This window comes from Rutidosis leptorrhynchoides, chromosome 6 (genome assembly GCF_046630445.1).
Source record: "Rutidosis leptorrhynchoides isolate AG116_Rl617_1_P2 chromosome 6, CSIRO_AGI_Rlap_v1, whole genome shotgun sequence".
NCBI lineage: Eukaryota > Viridiplantae > Streptophyta > Magnoliopsida > Asterales > Asteraceae > Rutidosis > Rutidosis leptorrhynchoides.
Genome location: NC_092338.1, coordinates 309,191,012 through 309,205,970, shown reverse-complemented (window position 1 = coordinate 309,205,970; position 14,959 = coordinate 309,191,012). Strand labels below are relative to the sequence as shown.

The 14,959-nt window shown below is 35.0% G+C and overlaps 1 protein-coding gene across 1 annotated transcript; it reads left to right on the top strand.

The window, feature by feature from the left end:
• The first annotated feature begins 2,475 nt into the window (after positions 1–2,475).
• On the top strand, positions 2,476–4,551 carry LOC139854640 (uncharacterized). The gene is made up of 2 exons (XM_071843933.1): positions 2,476–3,092; positions 4,539–4,551. Exons 1-2 carry the CDS (start codon positions 2,476–2,478, stop codon positions 4,549–4,551), a joined length of 630 nt encoding a protein of 209 aa, XP_071700034.1.
• The last annotated feature ends 10,408 nt before the right edge of the window (positions 4,552–14,959 follow it).

The following is a 14,959-nucleotide window of genomic DNA, read 5'->3' as shown; positions in this document are numbered from 1 at the left end:
GTATATCAGGAACATATATTCTTAATAGTTCTATCTTTTCAGATATTCTAGTAATTTGAAAAATCAAGATCGTGCCATTACGATTTCCTTCTAGAACATTAACTATGTTCATTTCAAAATCCATATCTACGAATTCCGGACCATTATTCGCTTGACTTGAAGTCGGGAAGAGGAGACGAAAGTATGGAACTCTTGAATATAAAGAAAATATAAAGCTCGACAACAACACATAAATTACAAACCGTGCATATCAATACGTATTGCCACGTAAAGGCACGGGAAAATTAAAAACACTATAACCCCAAGATAATAGTAGAAGTAAATATAATCCTCCGGTGGTAGATGAAAGAGAAGAATGACATATATGAAAGTTAAGAGTATATCAAGGATCAGAACTGGATGGAGCATATTAATGAATGCTTTAAAAATATGAATCAGGGGAGAAAGAATGGAAGGTGTGAGCTGTGAAAATAAGGAAACGAAGGGAGTGGATTTATAGTAAAATATCCGATAGAGCAATCGAAACAGATTATTGCATTTAATCAAAGAAGATCTGATTTCCTATATCACCGAAGAACCAAATCTTATTACGAAGATTTTATTTAAATCCCATGAATTTCGGAAATCAATCATAACTACGTCATCAGTTCCCTCTCTTACGATAGCTTCGATTATACTCTTCGCGTAATCAAATTTTTTTTTATCTATATTACTCACTGATGATAAAACTCTAATTTCTAGCTCGGATACGTCATGAAAACATACTTATTGTCAGCCATGACCATTCCACTCAAATTTCGGGACGAAATTTCTTTAACGGGTAGGTACTGTGACGACCCGGAAATTTTCGACCAAATTAAAACTTAATCTTTATATGTTCCAACACAATAAGCAAAGCCTGTAATGTTGAGTCTCGAAATGTTTGAACTATTTATATAGATTCATTTAACCTGTGACTATTTCCGACGATTCACGAACAATTGTGTAAATAAATATGTAAATATATATACATGTATAAATATAAGAGTGCATATTAAGTTGTATTAATAAAATACAAAATAATCATTTGAATTGAAAATGTAAAATAATGTACAAGATAATTAAGATTAAAATTTATTTATGATTTAAACGAATTCTTATTTTTATTTATTATCATTTTTATGATATTATTTAGTTATTTTATTAGAATTATTATTAATATTATTAGGGTATTTACTATTAATATTTATTAAAAATAAAAATAGGGAATCCCATTATGTTAGAAGTAACTATCAATTTTTTTTCTTTTTCTTCACATGAAAATAATTTACGTACTTCATGTTTCCAGTTTGTTACAAGTCTACTTCACAAATCAATTGGAAATCAATTTAACTATTAAATCATGTACCTAATCACTCTATATAAGTTACAAACTGCAATTTGAGTTTAAAACAAAGAAAACCCAGAAAATAAGCTCGACACTCGGTACATTCATCTTTTTCACCATATTTTGATTTAGAACAAATTTTCAAAATGTAATAATGCAGTCATGTTAGGAATCGTCTATCTAAACTATCTGTAAGTTTTCAATCCTCAATTCTTTCTATTAATTTCTAATTTGAGAGTCAAAGTTTTGGTTTTCAAAGTCAACTAAGTATTCTTGAATCAAATTCGAGTTTGTTTTGATATCTTCAGTTAATTTGATGATCCATAAAGATTATAGGAATGATTTGCAACACAATTCATGTTGTAATCATAACCTATAACACTCTTAATCTAAAAATCAATTTTTGAGTTCTTGAGTTCTTCACAGTGATATACACTAACGTGAATTCGAAACAAATTTCAAAAACTAAAAATGTAGAGTTGTTAGGAATCATTTACTTAAACTTCCTGCAAAATCTCAAGTTCCAATTCTTGATAACGAATTCGAATTTGCGAGTCAAAGTTAAATTGTCAAAAGTCAACTGTTTTGTTCTTGGAGAAATTAGAGCTTGTTTTGATGTTTTAAGTTCAATTGACGATTTCAATAGTTTTTAGGAATGATTTGAAACATGTTTCATGTTGTAAAGATTGTCCAAAACGAACTCAAAATTGAAAACAAAATTTTTTTTTTCTTGGCTACTAGCAAGCAGTAGGATTTTTTTTTTTTCTCATTTTTTTTATATCATGAACACATTTTTATTTTTTGTTTCATGTTTGTTTAGAAGTCCTAAAACCATTTTGATGATTGACTATTAAGAATGAAGTTGTTTGATTGTTTAGATTTTGGTGAAGAAGATGAAGTGGGTTGAAACATGTAATAGATAAGCATTTGGGTTTGTATTATAAATCAGAAAAACTGAAATGGAGGAATGGTTAAGGGTGTTGATGAGTGAACGAGAGGTCTCGGGTTCGAGCCCGGCTTGGTGCAATTTTTTTAAAACTGATTCCTAAGGTAGTTTTATACTTTTAAAAATTATTATTATTATTAATATTATTATTATTATCCTTAGGATGGCATCTGCTATTAGGGATGTTGCCAAGGAAACCTTAGGTGTGGCAGTAGGGACATCGAGAGGACATAAGTCTAATAGAGAATCATGGTGGATTAGTGATGAGGTTCAAACCAAAGTCGCACTTAAGCAACAGAGGTTTAAAGAGCTCATTACATGCCGGGACGGGACACGTGAAGATAGAACTAGGGCAGAAGAGAGGTATAAAGAAGCCAACAGAGAAGCTAAGAAGGCCGTTGCCCGTGCAAAAGATAAAGCGTATGAAGACTTGTATAGGAAACTAGACTCCAAAGAAGGAGCAAATGATATTTACAGGATTGCAAAAGCTAGGGAGCGTAGGAGGAGGGATATAGATAACATCAAGTTTATCAAGGATGAAGCCGGTCAAACCTTAGTGAAGGAAGAAGAAATTAGGAAAAGATGGGAAGGGTATTTCTCAACTCTTTTCGTGGGTGAAGGACCTGGGCGCCAAGAAGTTCTGCAGGACTTGGGAATAGGACAATTCCGGAACAACAGTTTCTGTAGGAGAATCAGGAAGGAAGAAGTAAGTTCGGCACTACGAAAGATGGGTAGAAACAAAGCTGTAGGACCTGACCAGATCCCAATAGAGGCGTGGCGGTGCCTGGGCGAGGATGGTGTCAGGTGGTTGACGTGTCTTTCCAATAAGACGCTTAGAAGTTATAAAATGCCTACGGAATGGAGACTCAGCGAGATTATCCCTATTTACAAAAATATAGGGGATGCCCAAATCTGCGGTAATTATAGAGGCATAAAATTACTTAGTCATACTATGAAGCTTTGGGAGAGAGTGATTGAGACTAGACTTCGACGCGAGACTACGGTTTCAGAAAACCAATTTGGTTTCATGCCAGGGCGCTCTTCGATGGAGGCAATTCATATTTTAAGAAGCGTTATGGAGAAGTATAGGGAGAAACAAAAGGGCCTAGAGATGGTCTTCTTAGACTTAGAAAAGGCCTATGATAGCGTACCGCGAAAGCTGATTTGGAAGACACTTAATGTTAGGGGTATCCCAAGTAGATATATTAGAGCTATTATGGATATGTATGATGGGGCGAAGTCCTGTGTCAGGACGCCTGTGGGAAACACAGAGTATTTCCCGATAGAAGTAGGCTTGCACCAGGGATCGGCCCTTAGTCCTTTCCTTTTCGCTTTGATTCTAGACGAGCTGTCTCGAGGAATACAAGAGAACATCCCTTGGTGTCTGATTTTTGCCGATGATATCGTGCTTGTATCAGAATCAAATGAGGAGCTTAACAGAAGACTAGAACAATGGAGGGAGGCCTTAGAACAAAATGGGTTACGGATCAGCAGACAAAAGACAGAATATCTTAGGTGCGAATTCAGTAGGAGTGAGGATGAACTAAATGGTGGAGGGATTATCAACATTGGGGACCAGATCTTGCACCCACAAGAGTCGTTTAGATATCTAGGTTCGGTCCTCCACAAATCGGGGAGGATAGACGAAGACGTGACTCATCGTATTAAGGTAGGTTGGTTGAAGTGGAGAGCGGCGAAAGGGGTCTTGTGCGACAAGAAGATCCCACTCAAATTAAAAGGGAAATTCTTTAAAGTAGCTATTAGACCTGCCATGTTGTACGGATCAGAATGTTGGCCAATGACGAAGGCCCAAGAGAGAAGGATGGAAGTAGCAGAAATGAGGATGCTTAGGTGGACGTGTGGTAAAACCATGTTAGATAGGATCCCAAATGGTGTGTTTAGGGAAAACCTTGGAGTCTGTAGCATCATCGACAAGCTAAGGGAAGAACGGCTTCGATGGTTTGGGCATGTGATGAGGCGACCTCGTATTGCCCCGGTAAGGAGAGTCGAGGCACTCACGGTCGATGGCGTAAGGAGAAGGGGTAGACCTACACGTAGGTGGATGGATAGACTTAGGCTCGACATGAGGGAGCTTTCGCTGACTGAGGACATGACTTCTGATAGGAGTGCGTGGAGGGCTAGAATTAGAATAGTCGAGTAGGGTTACGTCCTTTTATGTTTTTTTTTTTTTTTTTTTTTTTTTTTTTTTTTTTTTTTTTTTAATAGTATTTCTCATTAGGTTTCTTACTTTTGCTTTTTTTTGCTTTTTATTACTCTTTTTATTATTATTATTACTTTATTTATTATTATTATTATCTCTATATTATTATTGTTAGTTTTTATTATTATTATTATTTTTATTATTATTATTTTTATTATTACTATTATTTTTATTATTATTATTATTATTATTATTATTATTATTACTATTATTATTATTATTATTACTATTACTATTAGTATTATTTTTATTATTGTTACTACTACTATAATACTCTTGGTATTACTAGTACTGGTACTATTACGACTACTACTATTACTTTTATTATTATTATTTTTATTATTATTATTATTATTATTATTATTATTATTATTATTATTAATATTTATTACTATTATTGTATTATGGGTGTGTTAATATTAATTATTAATATTATTTGTGGTATTAATATTATTACTATTGCTTTTAACTATTTTTTACTAACACTAGTACTAGTATTAGTATTTTTATTTTTTAGCCGATTAGAGCCTAAATTGATTTTCAGGGAGACTTTTAAACCCATGAAATTTTGATTCTATCTTTTTCATGGCGTCTCAATATATATATATATATATTTTTTTTTTTTTTTTTTTTTTTTTTTTTTTTTTTTTTTTTTTTACTATTTTTATAAATAAATAAAAAAGGCCGGAGGTCCACTCGGAAGCAATCTCTTTATCCGCCGAATAAAGAGAGGGATGACTTTCTCTACTTTTCTGGGTGGAGAAATGACTTGTTTTTATTCTCGGATAAGGGAAGGATTGTCTACATCTCACCTCCCCCATACACCACTCAAGTGGTATTGGGTACTGTTGTTGTTGTGTAAAAGATATATATGTAAATATATTATTACATAAAATATACTAATATTACATAAAATTATGTTTCAACTAATATTATTGATATAACATTAATTAAATATCAAATAAGTATCATAATATATTATAAGAATAATTAATACATAACAAATATATAAACTTAATTGATTTATACTATAATGTGTTAATACTTGATATAGGTTCGTGAATCCGAGGCCAACCCTGCATTGTTCAATGTCGTCATATGTATTTTTACTACAAAATGCAGTATTGTGAGTTTCATTTACCTTTTTACCCTTTATATTTTTGGGCTGAGAATACATGCGCAACTTTTATAACTGTTTTACGAAATAGACACAAGTAATCGAAATTACGTTCTATGGTTGAATGATCGAAACTGAATATGCCCCTTTTTATTAAGTCTGGTAATCTAAGAATTAGGGAACAGACACCCTAATTGACGCGAACTCTAAAGATAGATCTATCGGTCCCAACAAGCCCCATCCAAAGTACCGGATGCTTTAGTACTTCGAAATTTATATCATGTCCGAAGGAGGATCCCGGAATGATGGGGATATTCTTATATGCATATTGTGAATGTCGGTTACCAGGTGTTCAATCCATATGAATGATATTTTTGTCTCTATGCATGGGACGTATGATTATGAGAAATGGAAGTATGAAATCTTGTGGTCTATTAAAATTATGAAATGATTCTTTATGATAAACTAATGAACTCACCAACCTTTTGGTTGACACTTTAAAGCATGTTTATTCTCAGGTACGAAAGAAATCTTCCGCTGTACATTTGCTCATATTAGAGATATTACTTGGAGTCATTCATGACATATTTCAAAAGATGTTGCATTCGAGTCGTTGAGTTCATCAAGATTATTATTAAGTCAATTATATTTGGATATATTATGAAATGCTTTACATGCCTGTCAACTGTCGATGTAACGAAAGTTTGTCTTTTAAAAACGAATGCAATGTTTGTAAAATTTATCATATATAGGTTAATTACCTCGCGATGTAATCAACTGTTGTGAATTGTTTGTAATCGATATGGACTTCGTCCGGATGGATTAGGACGGGTCTCTACATATAGGCATACACATAATCAACATACATTCTCTACAAGAGAATTCGACGCCAACACCCTTAACCAAGGGTTTATACCTACCTCCACAATCTGCCCATTAGACACCTAAAGTGGACTTTACCAACTACCACTACGGGTGGTAATTAAAACCCCACAACAAAGTACAATTTAGCCCAAATCATACTTTACACCAATTAGACCAAACCTAGGTCTTAACATTAAATTACTACTTAGGTAGTAATCATTTCGAACATCATTTACGCCAAAACCCCAACACGTGTAATATTTACCCATTTTGCGTTTGACCACGTTTGACTTATGTTAAAATATCACTTTAACCCAAAATTACTTCTCGCGAGTAATTACATCCAAAAACATCATTTAACACTTAACAAAAGCGTTTAACATCCATTTAATCCCAATTAGTGTCATCCTCAATTTTGACCCAATTCAAATTACCCATTTTGACCAAAGTCATAAATATGCCCCATAATCACTAACGGCTAGTGATTTTATTTACAAAGCATCAATTAACAACTAAATCAAGTATTTATATACTTGATTCACCAAAACCTGACTCAAAACTCATTTTGCCACCAAACAAGTCAACACCCATTTTGACTAGCAAACTTTGTTCTTAAGAACATCAAAATTACTAACAACCTTTCAATCTAGTGATTTAACACCTAAACCATGACAAATACTTCCAAATTCGTCATCAAACCCTAAACCCACAATAATTGGGTTCACTTACACTAACAATACCCAAAACCCCCAAATTTCACAAGAAGTGGGTTCTACAACTCATCACTAACATAAACCCTAACCAAAACAAGAATCAAACAATGAATATCGGAGTTAGAACTTACCACCACTACCAAAATGTAGCTAGGAACGAGATGAACAACATTAACACTCGCGACTTGACCCGAATCACTCTTCCACTTCCTCAAACCAAGCTCTCTCTCTAAAATGGGTTCCTTTCTCTAGAAATGGATGAGAGTGTTTGTGTGGGTGAGAAATGAGCTAGAGATAAGATTGGATCTGCATTTGTGGTCTACAAACCGTTCCCTAAGTGAAAAGACCATTTAGCCCCTTAAAAACACCAAATTTAAGGTTAAATTCGTAACCTGCCAGCACCAATATTGCAGCCGTAATCCACAAAATTGCGGTCTTAATCCCCAATATTGCGGTCATAATCCCTAATATTGCGGCCATAACTTTGGCTGTTTTCAGAAACATATCTCCCTGTTCAAAATTTGCGGCCGTAAGGCCATAAATTGCGGCCGTAAGTTTTAGTTTTCAGGCCCTTTTTTGTTTTATGACTAGATTAAACAAACGTGGCTAAAGTCAAACACAAAAAAGATCGAATACGCATCTTTGGACTTCATACGTCGACCAAAGCAACATGCCAAAGGAAAAACGGGGTGTTACAACTCTCCCCCTCTTATAATGGATCACGTCCCTGTGATCATCATCGTTTACCAAGAGGTAAATACTACATTGCCTTAACCCTTATATACAATAGGGACCACGCCCTACGATCCTATGAAACACAACCAGGCTCGACATCCATAATATCTTCCATTAATCCGAAAATTTCACCACATGCTAATAATCACTAGCGTGCATTACCGCAACCAGTGGTATCTCGTACACTCAATGTCAAAATACGAAAAACACCATTATCCCTTCAAGTTCTCTCAACTATAACTCACAACAAACTGCATCCATAACTATATCACTCAACGCGATCTACTAGGTCCACTACGTCGTGAACCAAGTCTTGCATTAATCCAAATCGAGAAGGATCCATGCCTCATTAAAACTCCATACTTCATCAGTTTGTAAACCAGCCAATCAAAAATGTTCTCTGAATCAAGAACCAACTTTCCCCGTCTCCATCACCGGGTCATTCCTTGAATGAAAAAATTTTGGTATCACCAAAAAAAATCACACTATGGACACAAACTTTCCCATCAATCGATCCGCACACAACCATCAGTCTCCGGATTAATCCAAGGCGACAATAAATACACCACGAGTAAGACAAAACATCAACATTCGACACAAGGTTTCTCCCCTGAACCCTACAACACAGCCACGCAAGACGGCTTCCTAGTACTAGCATGTAAACTATTCGTATCCTAGAATCTCGTCAACAGCGAATTATCATCACAATAAATTCGTTATTCGTCACACTACCAACAAAATATTCACCAATTCCGGGTGAATCCTCCTACCTTGACCGTCGTTAAGGATGGCCTCAACATTTCAATGCAACCAACGGGTTGCATCACTAGGGGACACACCCTCGCAACAAACAACATCCACGTGTCTCGATGTGAGACAATCAGAACCGACACTCCCCGCCCTACAATCGTCCATAAAGTGAATAATCCACTGACAACTTCTACGGCCACGTTTCCTGACAGGGAAAATACAACAAACACCACAATACTAACATGTACCTACTCAATAGTACTATCCAGGTTTCATAGCAACCCAAATTTACATTATGAGAGCACCCGCAACGACAACTTCATTCTCTCACTTCGATATCTCAAACTTCACATTTGGTCTCATACCGCACTTTGGTACTACAAGACCACCTTGCTTAAAAAGACTTATACTTCATCTGATCCCATCATCCCAACTCTACATATAACATTCCGAAATTGTAACTCACGATCGTAACGCACGATCTCGAGTCGACATTAACAACTTGTCACCCTTCCTCGTTAGGAACTCCGAATACCTATTGAGGCCTAACATTGTACACCCAGATAATTCACTTTAGGCTCTCAGAGCCGACATACACAATCACTTGAGATGTCATACACGTGACAACCCCGCACCATCATACCACAAATCACAACTAACAGCCCTTTATTGTTCGCAAAGCGAACTCCACCAAAGTCCCACGTACGCCTCTAAGCATAGGCATATGCAACTCCGCTTAATCAGTCATGCATCTCAGTCGAGATCACTTGACCTTCCACTCAACGAACCATTATCAACAATTGATCACTCTCATGGAGAAGAGTGAACAGTCCGGCACAATAATTGCATCAACCGCAATACCAACGCTTCATCATAACCTTCGACCTAATTGACCATTAAGTCCATCACCGGCTCACCGGTCATCCTTACCCTTCTATCACTTAAGAGCAACAAGATTTGCTCATCCGTCACTTCCCAAGAAGTATTTCTGCAATGCTCTTAAACTTTGACTTTCGCAACCGTCGAATTACTATCACCCGTTGATCACTATTACAATCTCCTATGCTTCCAAGGGTATCTCACGGGAACCCTAAGCACAAAGTGATTACACCATCACCGGACTTGAACATTACACTAGCAGGTAATAGAAGGCACCTGACGCAGTGTCATGCAGACTCCCACCACAATCTATCGAAATTTAGAAACTCGATCTTTGGGTTCCATACACCTGATGTCACCCACCTTTCCACAATAATGACCCGGAGTCATACCTACCCGACAAACCTTACGGTTTATTGTCTTCTCGAAAGTTCCTAGCGATCACACGCTAACCACAATTTCCACAAGGCCAAAACGATATAGCCTAAGGAAACCTTTTATCCAACACTAAGGAGATGCTTGGAAACACCAAGTCTTACATCCTTCCACACCTCGATAAAACCACTACTACAAGGGATATTCCGTTAGGAATGTTACCCTATAATCCACAACACACTAACGCGATCATCGCCATATGGGTCCCACTCCTAAGAGTTTGATGACCCGAAGACTCCTCAATTCGCCAATTCCAAGGTGACTCACAACTAAAATCCTTACACAATTTTCTAACCACACACTCTACCGAGTGCAACCCCAAACCCCAATCATTAGACTTGTCGCATTCCATTAAAGAATTCAAGTCTTCGACGCATACATACGCACACATTAATCGGTCATCCTATTACGATGAGTAACTACAACCAATGACAATCTCAACAGTGCACCCACTACTTAGGGTGACTACGCACGAGTCGAACTCGTGAGTTTGCTCACTCACCTTAACTAACCAAAACCACCGTAACACTTCCCGAATCACAAAGAACCCGATGTGACAATAAGCACATCACTCGAGACCACTACTGATGTCTGTTTTAGGGGTGTGGTGAAACGGTTATCAGTTTTATATTATTTACTACAGGAAATTACCTAAAATTAAACTAAAACACATTAGGCAAGTATACCTATCGTATAGTAATATAGCTAAGGTAAAGTCCGGGAGGACGATCCATGGACACTTTTATTAGGTGCTTTACTAGGTTATCTAGGTAAATTAAGTAACTATGTTAGATTTAGTAATATATAGTAATTATAGGTAACTTTGGAGAGATTTACCGTTTAATGACCGGTTTGTCTTTTTGGCTTTTCTTTTTAATTTAAACAACAAGATAATAATTTTAAACTAGAATAAAGCGACAAAGTAAATAAAAATTACTGCAGTAAAAATAAAGTACTTTAACTAAACGAGATGAAAATACAATAAAAAGAGTATTATGCTTATTTAACTTCTGTAGTTACGATGTTTGACTTTTACTTTTTTACTTTTTTTTATCCTGGGTTAATTTTCTTTGCACCCGTAGAATATTTAATATGTCCACCTGGAGTTGTCCAGCGTAATCCTATAATTACAAGCATCAAATGCGAGTGTCCTCGTCATTCTATCATGTAACCACAGTCAAATATTCTAACTAATTACTATTTAGATGGTTTGACGCGGTTGTCACGTATGTCAATAATTACACCAGTTGTCACTGAATGTAACCCACCTTAATTTTAACTAGTCTTTTAACCATTAATCCATTTGCGTATCCGTTTCAATGAATAATTTACCATATAAATAAATAACCCGTCTTTCGTGTCCGGTCAACGTATGTGATTATTTATACATATAGTGAATTATAAGTAGTGGTAATTTAACAAGTTGTCACTTAATTATTTTATCATACCCATTAATAGTTAAAACCTCAATCTCCCTTAAGGTCGTTCTTTATCTAAATATTAAACGTTGTACAAATTAAATCATCCCATTTCCTATTTTTAGTCAAACATAATAACTACTTGGGTTAAATAAGCATAATAATAAATTAGCTATTAAACATGGTAGAAAAATAAATAAAACTTAGACAAAAGTTCTTAACTTCCATTAATTCAACGCGGTAGAAATCTTCAATTACAATACTCGTACAATACCAAATATTAACACACTTTTTATTACGGAGTAAATATTAATACTACTATTTTTACTAAACCAAATTACACTACGGAGTATAACAGTTGAGTATATATTTTTTCTAACTTGTGTGGTGCTCTTCTACAAATGGAATTGGAGTTGGATATTTAACTTGGAAATTTTGAGTCAAAGGAACCAGTACCTAACTTGTTACATATTTTAATACCATTTCAGTCTGACTAGATTCCAATTGATACCTAACTTGTAATATATTTAATTTCATTGCATCTTGTGGGTATGACTTGAATTACGTCCACCTTTATGGATAATTTGGGGTAAACATTTAAATCAAAGTTGTAGTGCTCTGAGTTAAGAACGTCTGGGCTTTGGATTCACCTTTTTTCGAGTCCGGATGATTTAGTTATGATTTTTCTCGTGCAGGCACGCAGAATTGGTGATTTCAATCTTTTTAACTTGTAGTCTTGAAGCGCAATGTTTTGGTCTTTTGTTGCTCATCGGAAATCTTCATTTTGTCTTCATTTTGAGCATTACTTCCTTGATAATCCATAATAACATTTAATTCGACGCTTTAGATATTCTAACCAATTACAACCCGAAAACTACTCAAATACACATAAAATCATAACATTTAGGACTGATATTGCGACTAATAATATGTTCATTTTGAGCAATATCAAAATCCCCACACTTGACCATTGCTTGCCCTCAAGCAATACAGAACTAGAAATACTCCGAAGTAATGGAAATCACACTTCACATAATTTATTCTTTTATTTTTCACTCTATTTCACACTATATACAATGATGATTATTTCTTTTTCACGTCACGATACAAATTCCGTCAATTCAATTCATAACAACGAGCAAGTTCCAAGTTAATGAAACTTAAGGGTCGTAGTTAAAGTCTTACGTGACTTAGAAAAATTTGGATCCTTAGGGAAATAGGAACCTGATGAAAACATTTTGTATTTTGAAAATGCATGCTAGTTTTTACACTAGACACGTTTTCCGAATTAACCCATCACCGGTGTAAGTTTTCATAAACATTTTTGTGGGTTGTGGGTTTCGTATTCTCTTTTGATTTTAAGCTAAAAACTTTCAGTTTTGTGTACCCACTTGCTATCCCTGTGTTTGGAAAGCACACATCCAGTTTACTTGTTCCGTATATTACCTTACTTGCAAACTACCGCCCGGTTGTAAAGGAGAGCGATGAACAAGAAACTGTTAAGACTATGTTACATGAACATGCATAAAATCATGGTCAACATCGTGTCGGATGCAATTACTATCCTTGGTAGGAGAAATAGTAAAGATCACCCTAGAAGTTTTTGGTCTGGCACAAGGTCCTGTCTTCGACCATGCTATGCAACCACCTTTCGTACGGTTGACACCCGATTTAGTTCAGGTGACCTAGTGAATTTCGGTAAATTCCTAGGATTTTACGTTCAACAGTAATGAACGTACTAAAAATAAGTTCTTTGAAAACAAATCGGTTTTATATTTTTCAAAACATTTTCTCGATCAAGTTCGAGTATAGATATCATCGAATTCCATGAGTTTGTAATTCTCAATCTTTAAGGTCAATCTCTAGGATTGAGTTATATCAGGCTTAAATGCTGATTTTTAATCTTTAAGGAGATTATCCTTTCTGGAGATCTGATTCATCAGTCTTATCCAGCTGATTTGCAAGGGGTCCTCCCCATTTTATGAGACAGATCCTCTCATGGATAGGATAAGTCTGACCACTTGGTGACCCTGTTTGATGCTGAGGTCCGTGGATTTCCAGCTGATTTTCGAGAAAACTTTACAAGGTTTTTTGTAGACTCTACAGCCAGTCTGGACGACAACTTCTTGACCTAAATCAAGAAGCGCGTTTCTTTTTTGGAAGACTTTACTTCCTCTAAGGATGGAATTGATTCATCCTGAAGACCTCGTGTATTAAAAGATTAATATTTTTCTTAAGGAAGATAAGATTTTATGAACACATTTTGATCTTTTAAAAACATTTTGTACGAAGGGTCAGTTGGGTGCAACACTATCCCTTATAGTGTAGATCACCCTTTTAGTTCTCCAATTGGCCCATGTCTCGGTTTCAATCATGCTGTTTAATCACCATTCTTTATGGATTACGACAAATGTACCTGCAAAAACTTCGCACAAACACGTGATATGCAATTTTAAATAAATAGATTGGTAAATCTCCCCACACTTGGCTTTTTCTTTGCCTTTTTATTCTCCTCTATTCTATTAAATAAATTCAACATTTGTGTTGTTTCTCAATTTATGTTCATTTTAGGTGACGATAGTTTCAGTAAATTTTACTTAATTTTACCGTTCATAAATATATATAAACATGATTTGAATTTATTTAGCTAGAATTTTTTTTAAAATTTTTCACAAAATTTAAAGAATAAGCCAAGTGTATAAATCGAGAGAATTATAACCCCTCCCCACACTTGAGATCATGCAATGCCCTCATTTGCAATGAAATCGGACAAAAATTAGAATTCACGAGGGCAATTAGTATAGAAAGGGAGTTAAAACCTCTTAGAGCTAGAAAGCCCTAACTTGCACTGTTTGGAGTTGAATTGGTCTTTATTACCAATATCTTCTCTTGTTTACATGTTTCGTCAAAAATTAGTTACTTTTGCTGAACTTACTGCCAGTCTATGAACATGCCTTGTTTTACCTATTTTCACACAACAAACAAAACAAACAAGCATGCACACAAAGACACACATTTTTTTATTATTATTATTTTACAATACTTAAAATTAATAACTTGCAATAATAAAATTTGCGCCCCGTCCTTGGGTAGGGTAATTTCGGTTTTATCACCTATTCTTACCCGCGACAAATTGTTATAATTATCATTTCAAGTCGATACATAGAAAATAAAATCACACAAAAGAATTAAATTTATTTTTGGTATATTTTAAATTAATAAGGATAAAATAACGATAACAAAATTCTCGCCCCACCCTTGGGTAAAGTAATTTCAATGTAAACACTTAATCTTTACTCGCAACCAATTTATAGCAATCGTCATTTTAAAGTTATTAATTAAAAGTAAATTTTTATCCCACTTAAGTCAAATTATCTTTAATAATAATAACAAAATTTTCCGTTCTAGCGTGATTTCAGCAGGAACTTAATTTCACTCATGAATATTTTGAAATCGTTATATTAAGTATTTGACTTAAGATATTTATATCTTCTCAATAAACGATATTCCCTAAT

Excerpts from the sequence above, each read along its gene's own strand:
- LOC139854640 (XM_071843933.1), top strand. The coding sequence starts at position 2,476 with ATGGCATCTGCTATTAGGGATGTTGCCAAGGAAACCTTAGGTGTGGCA.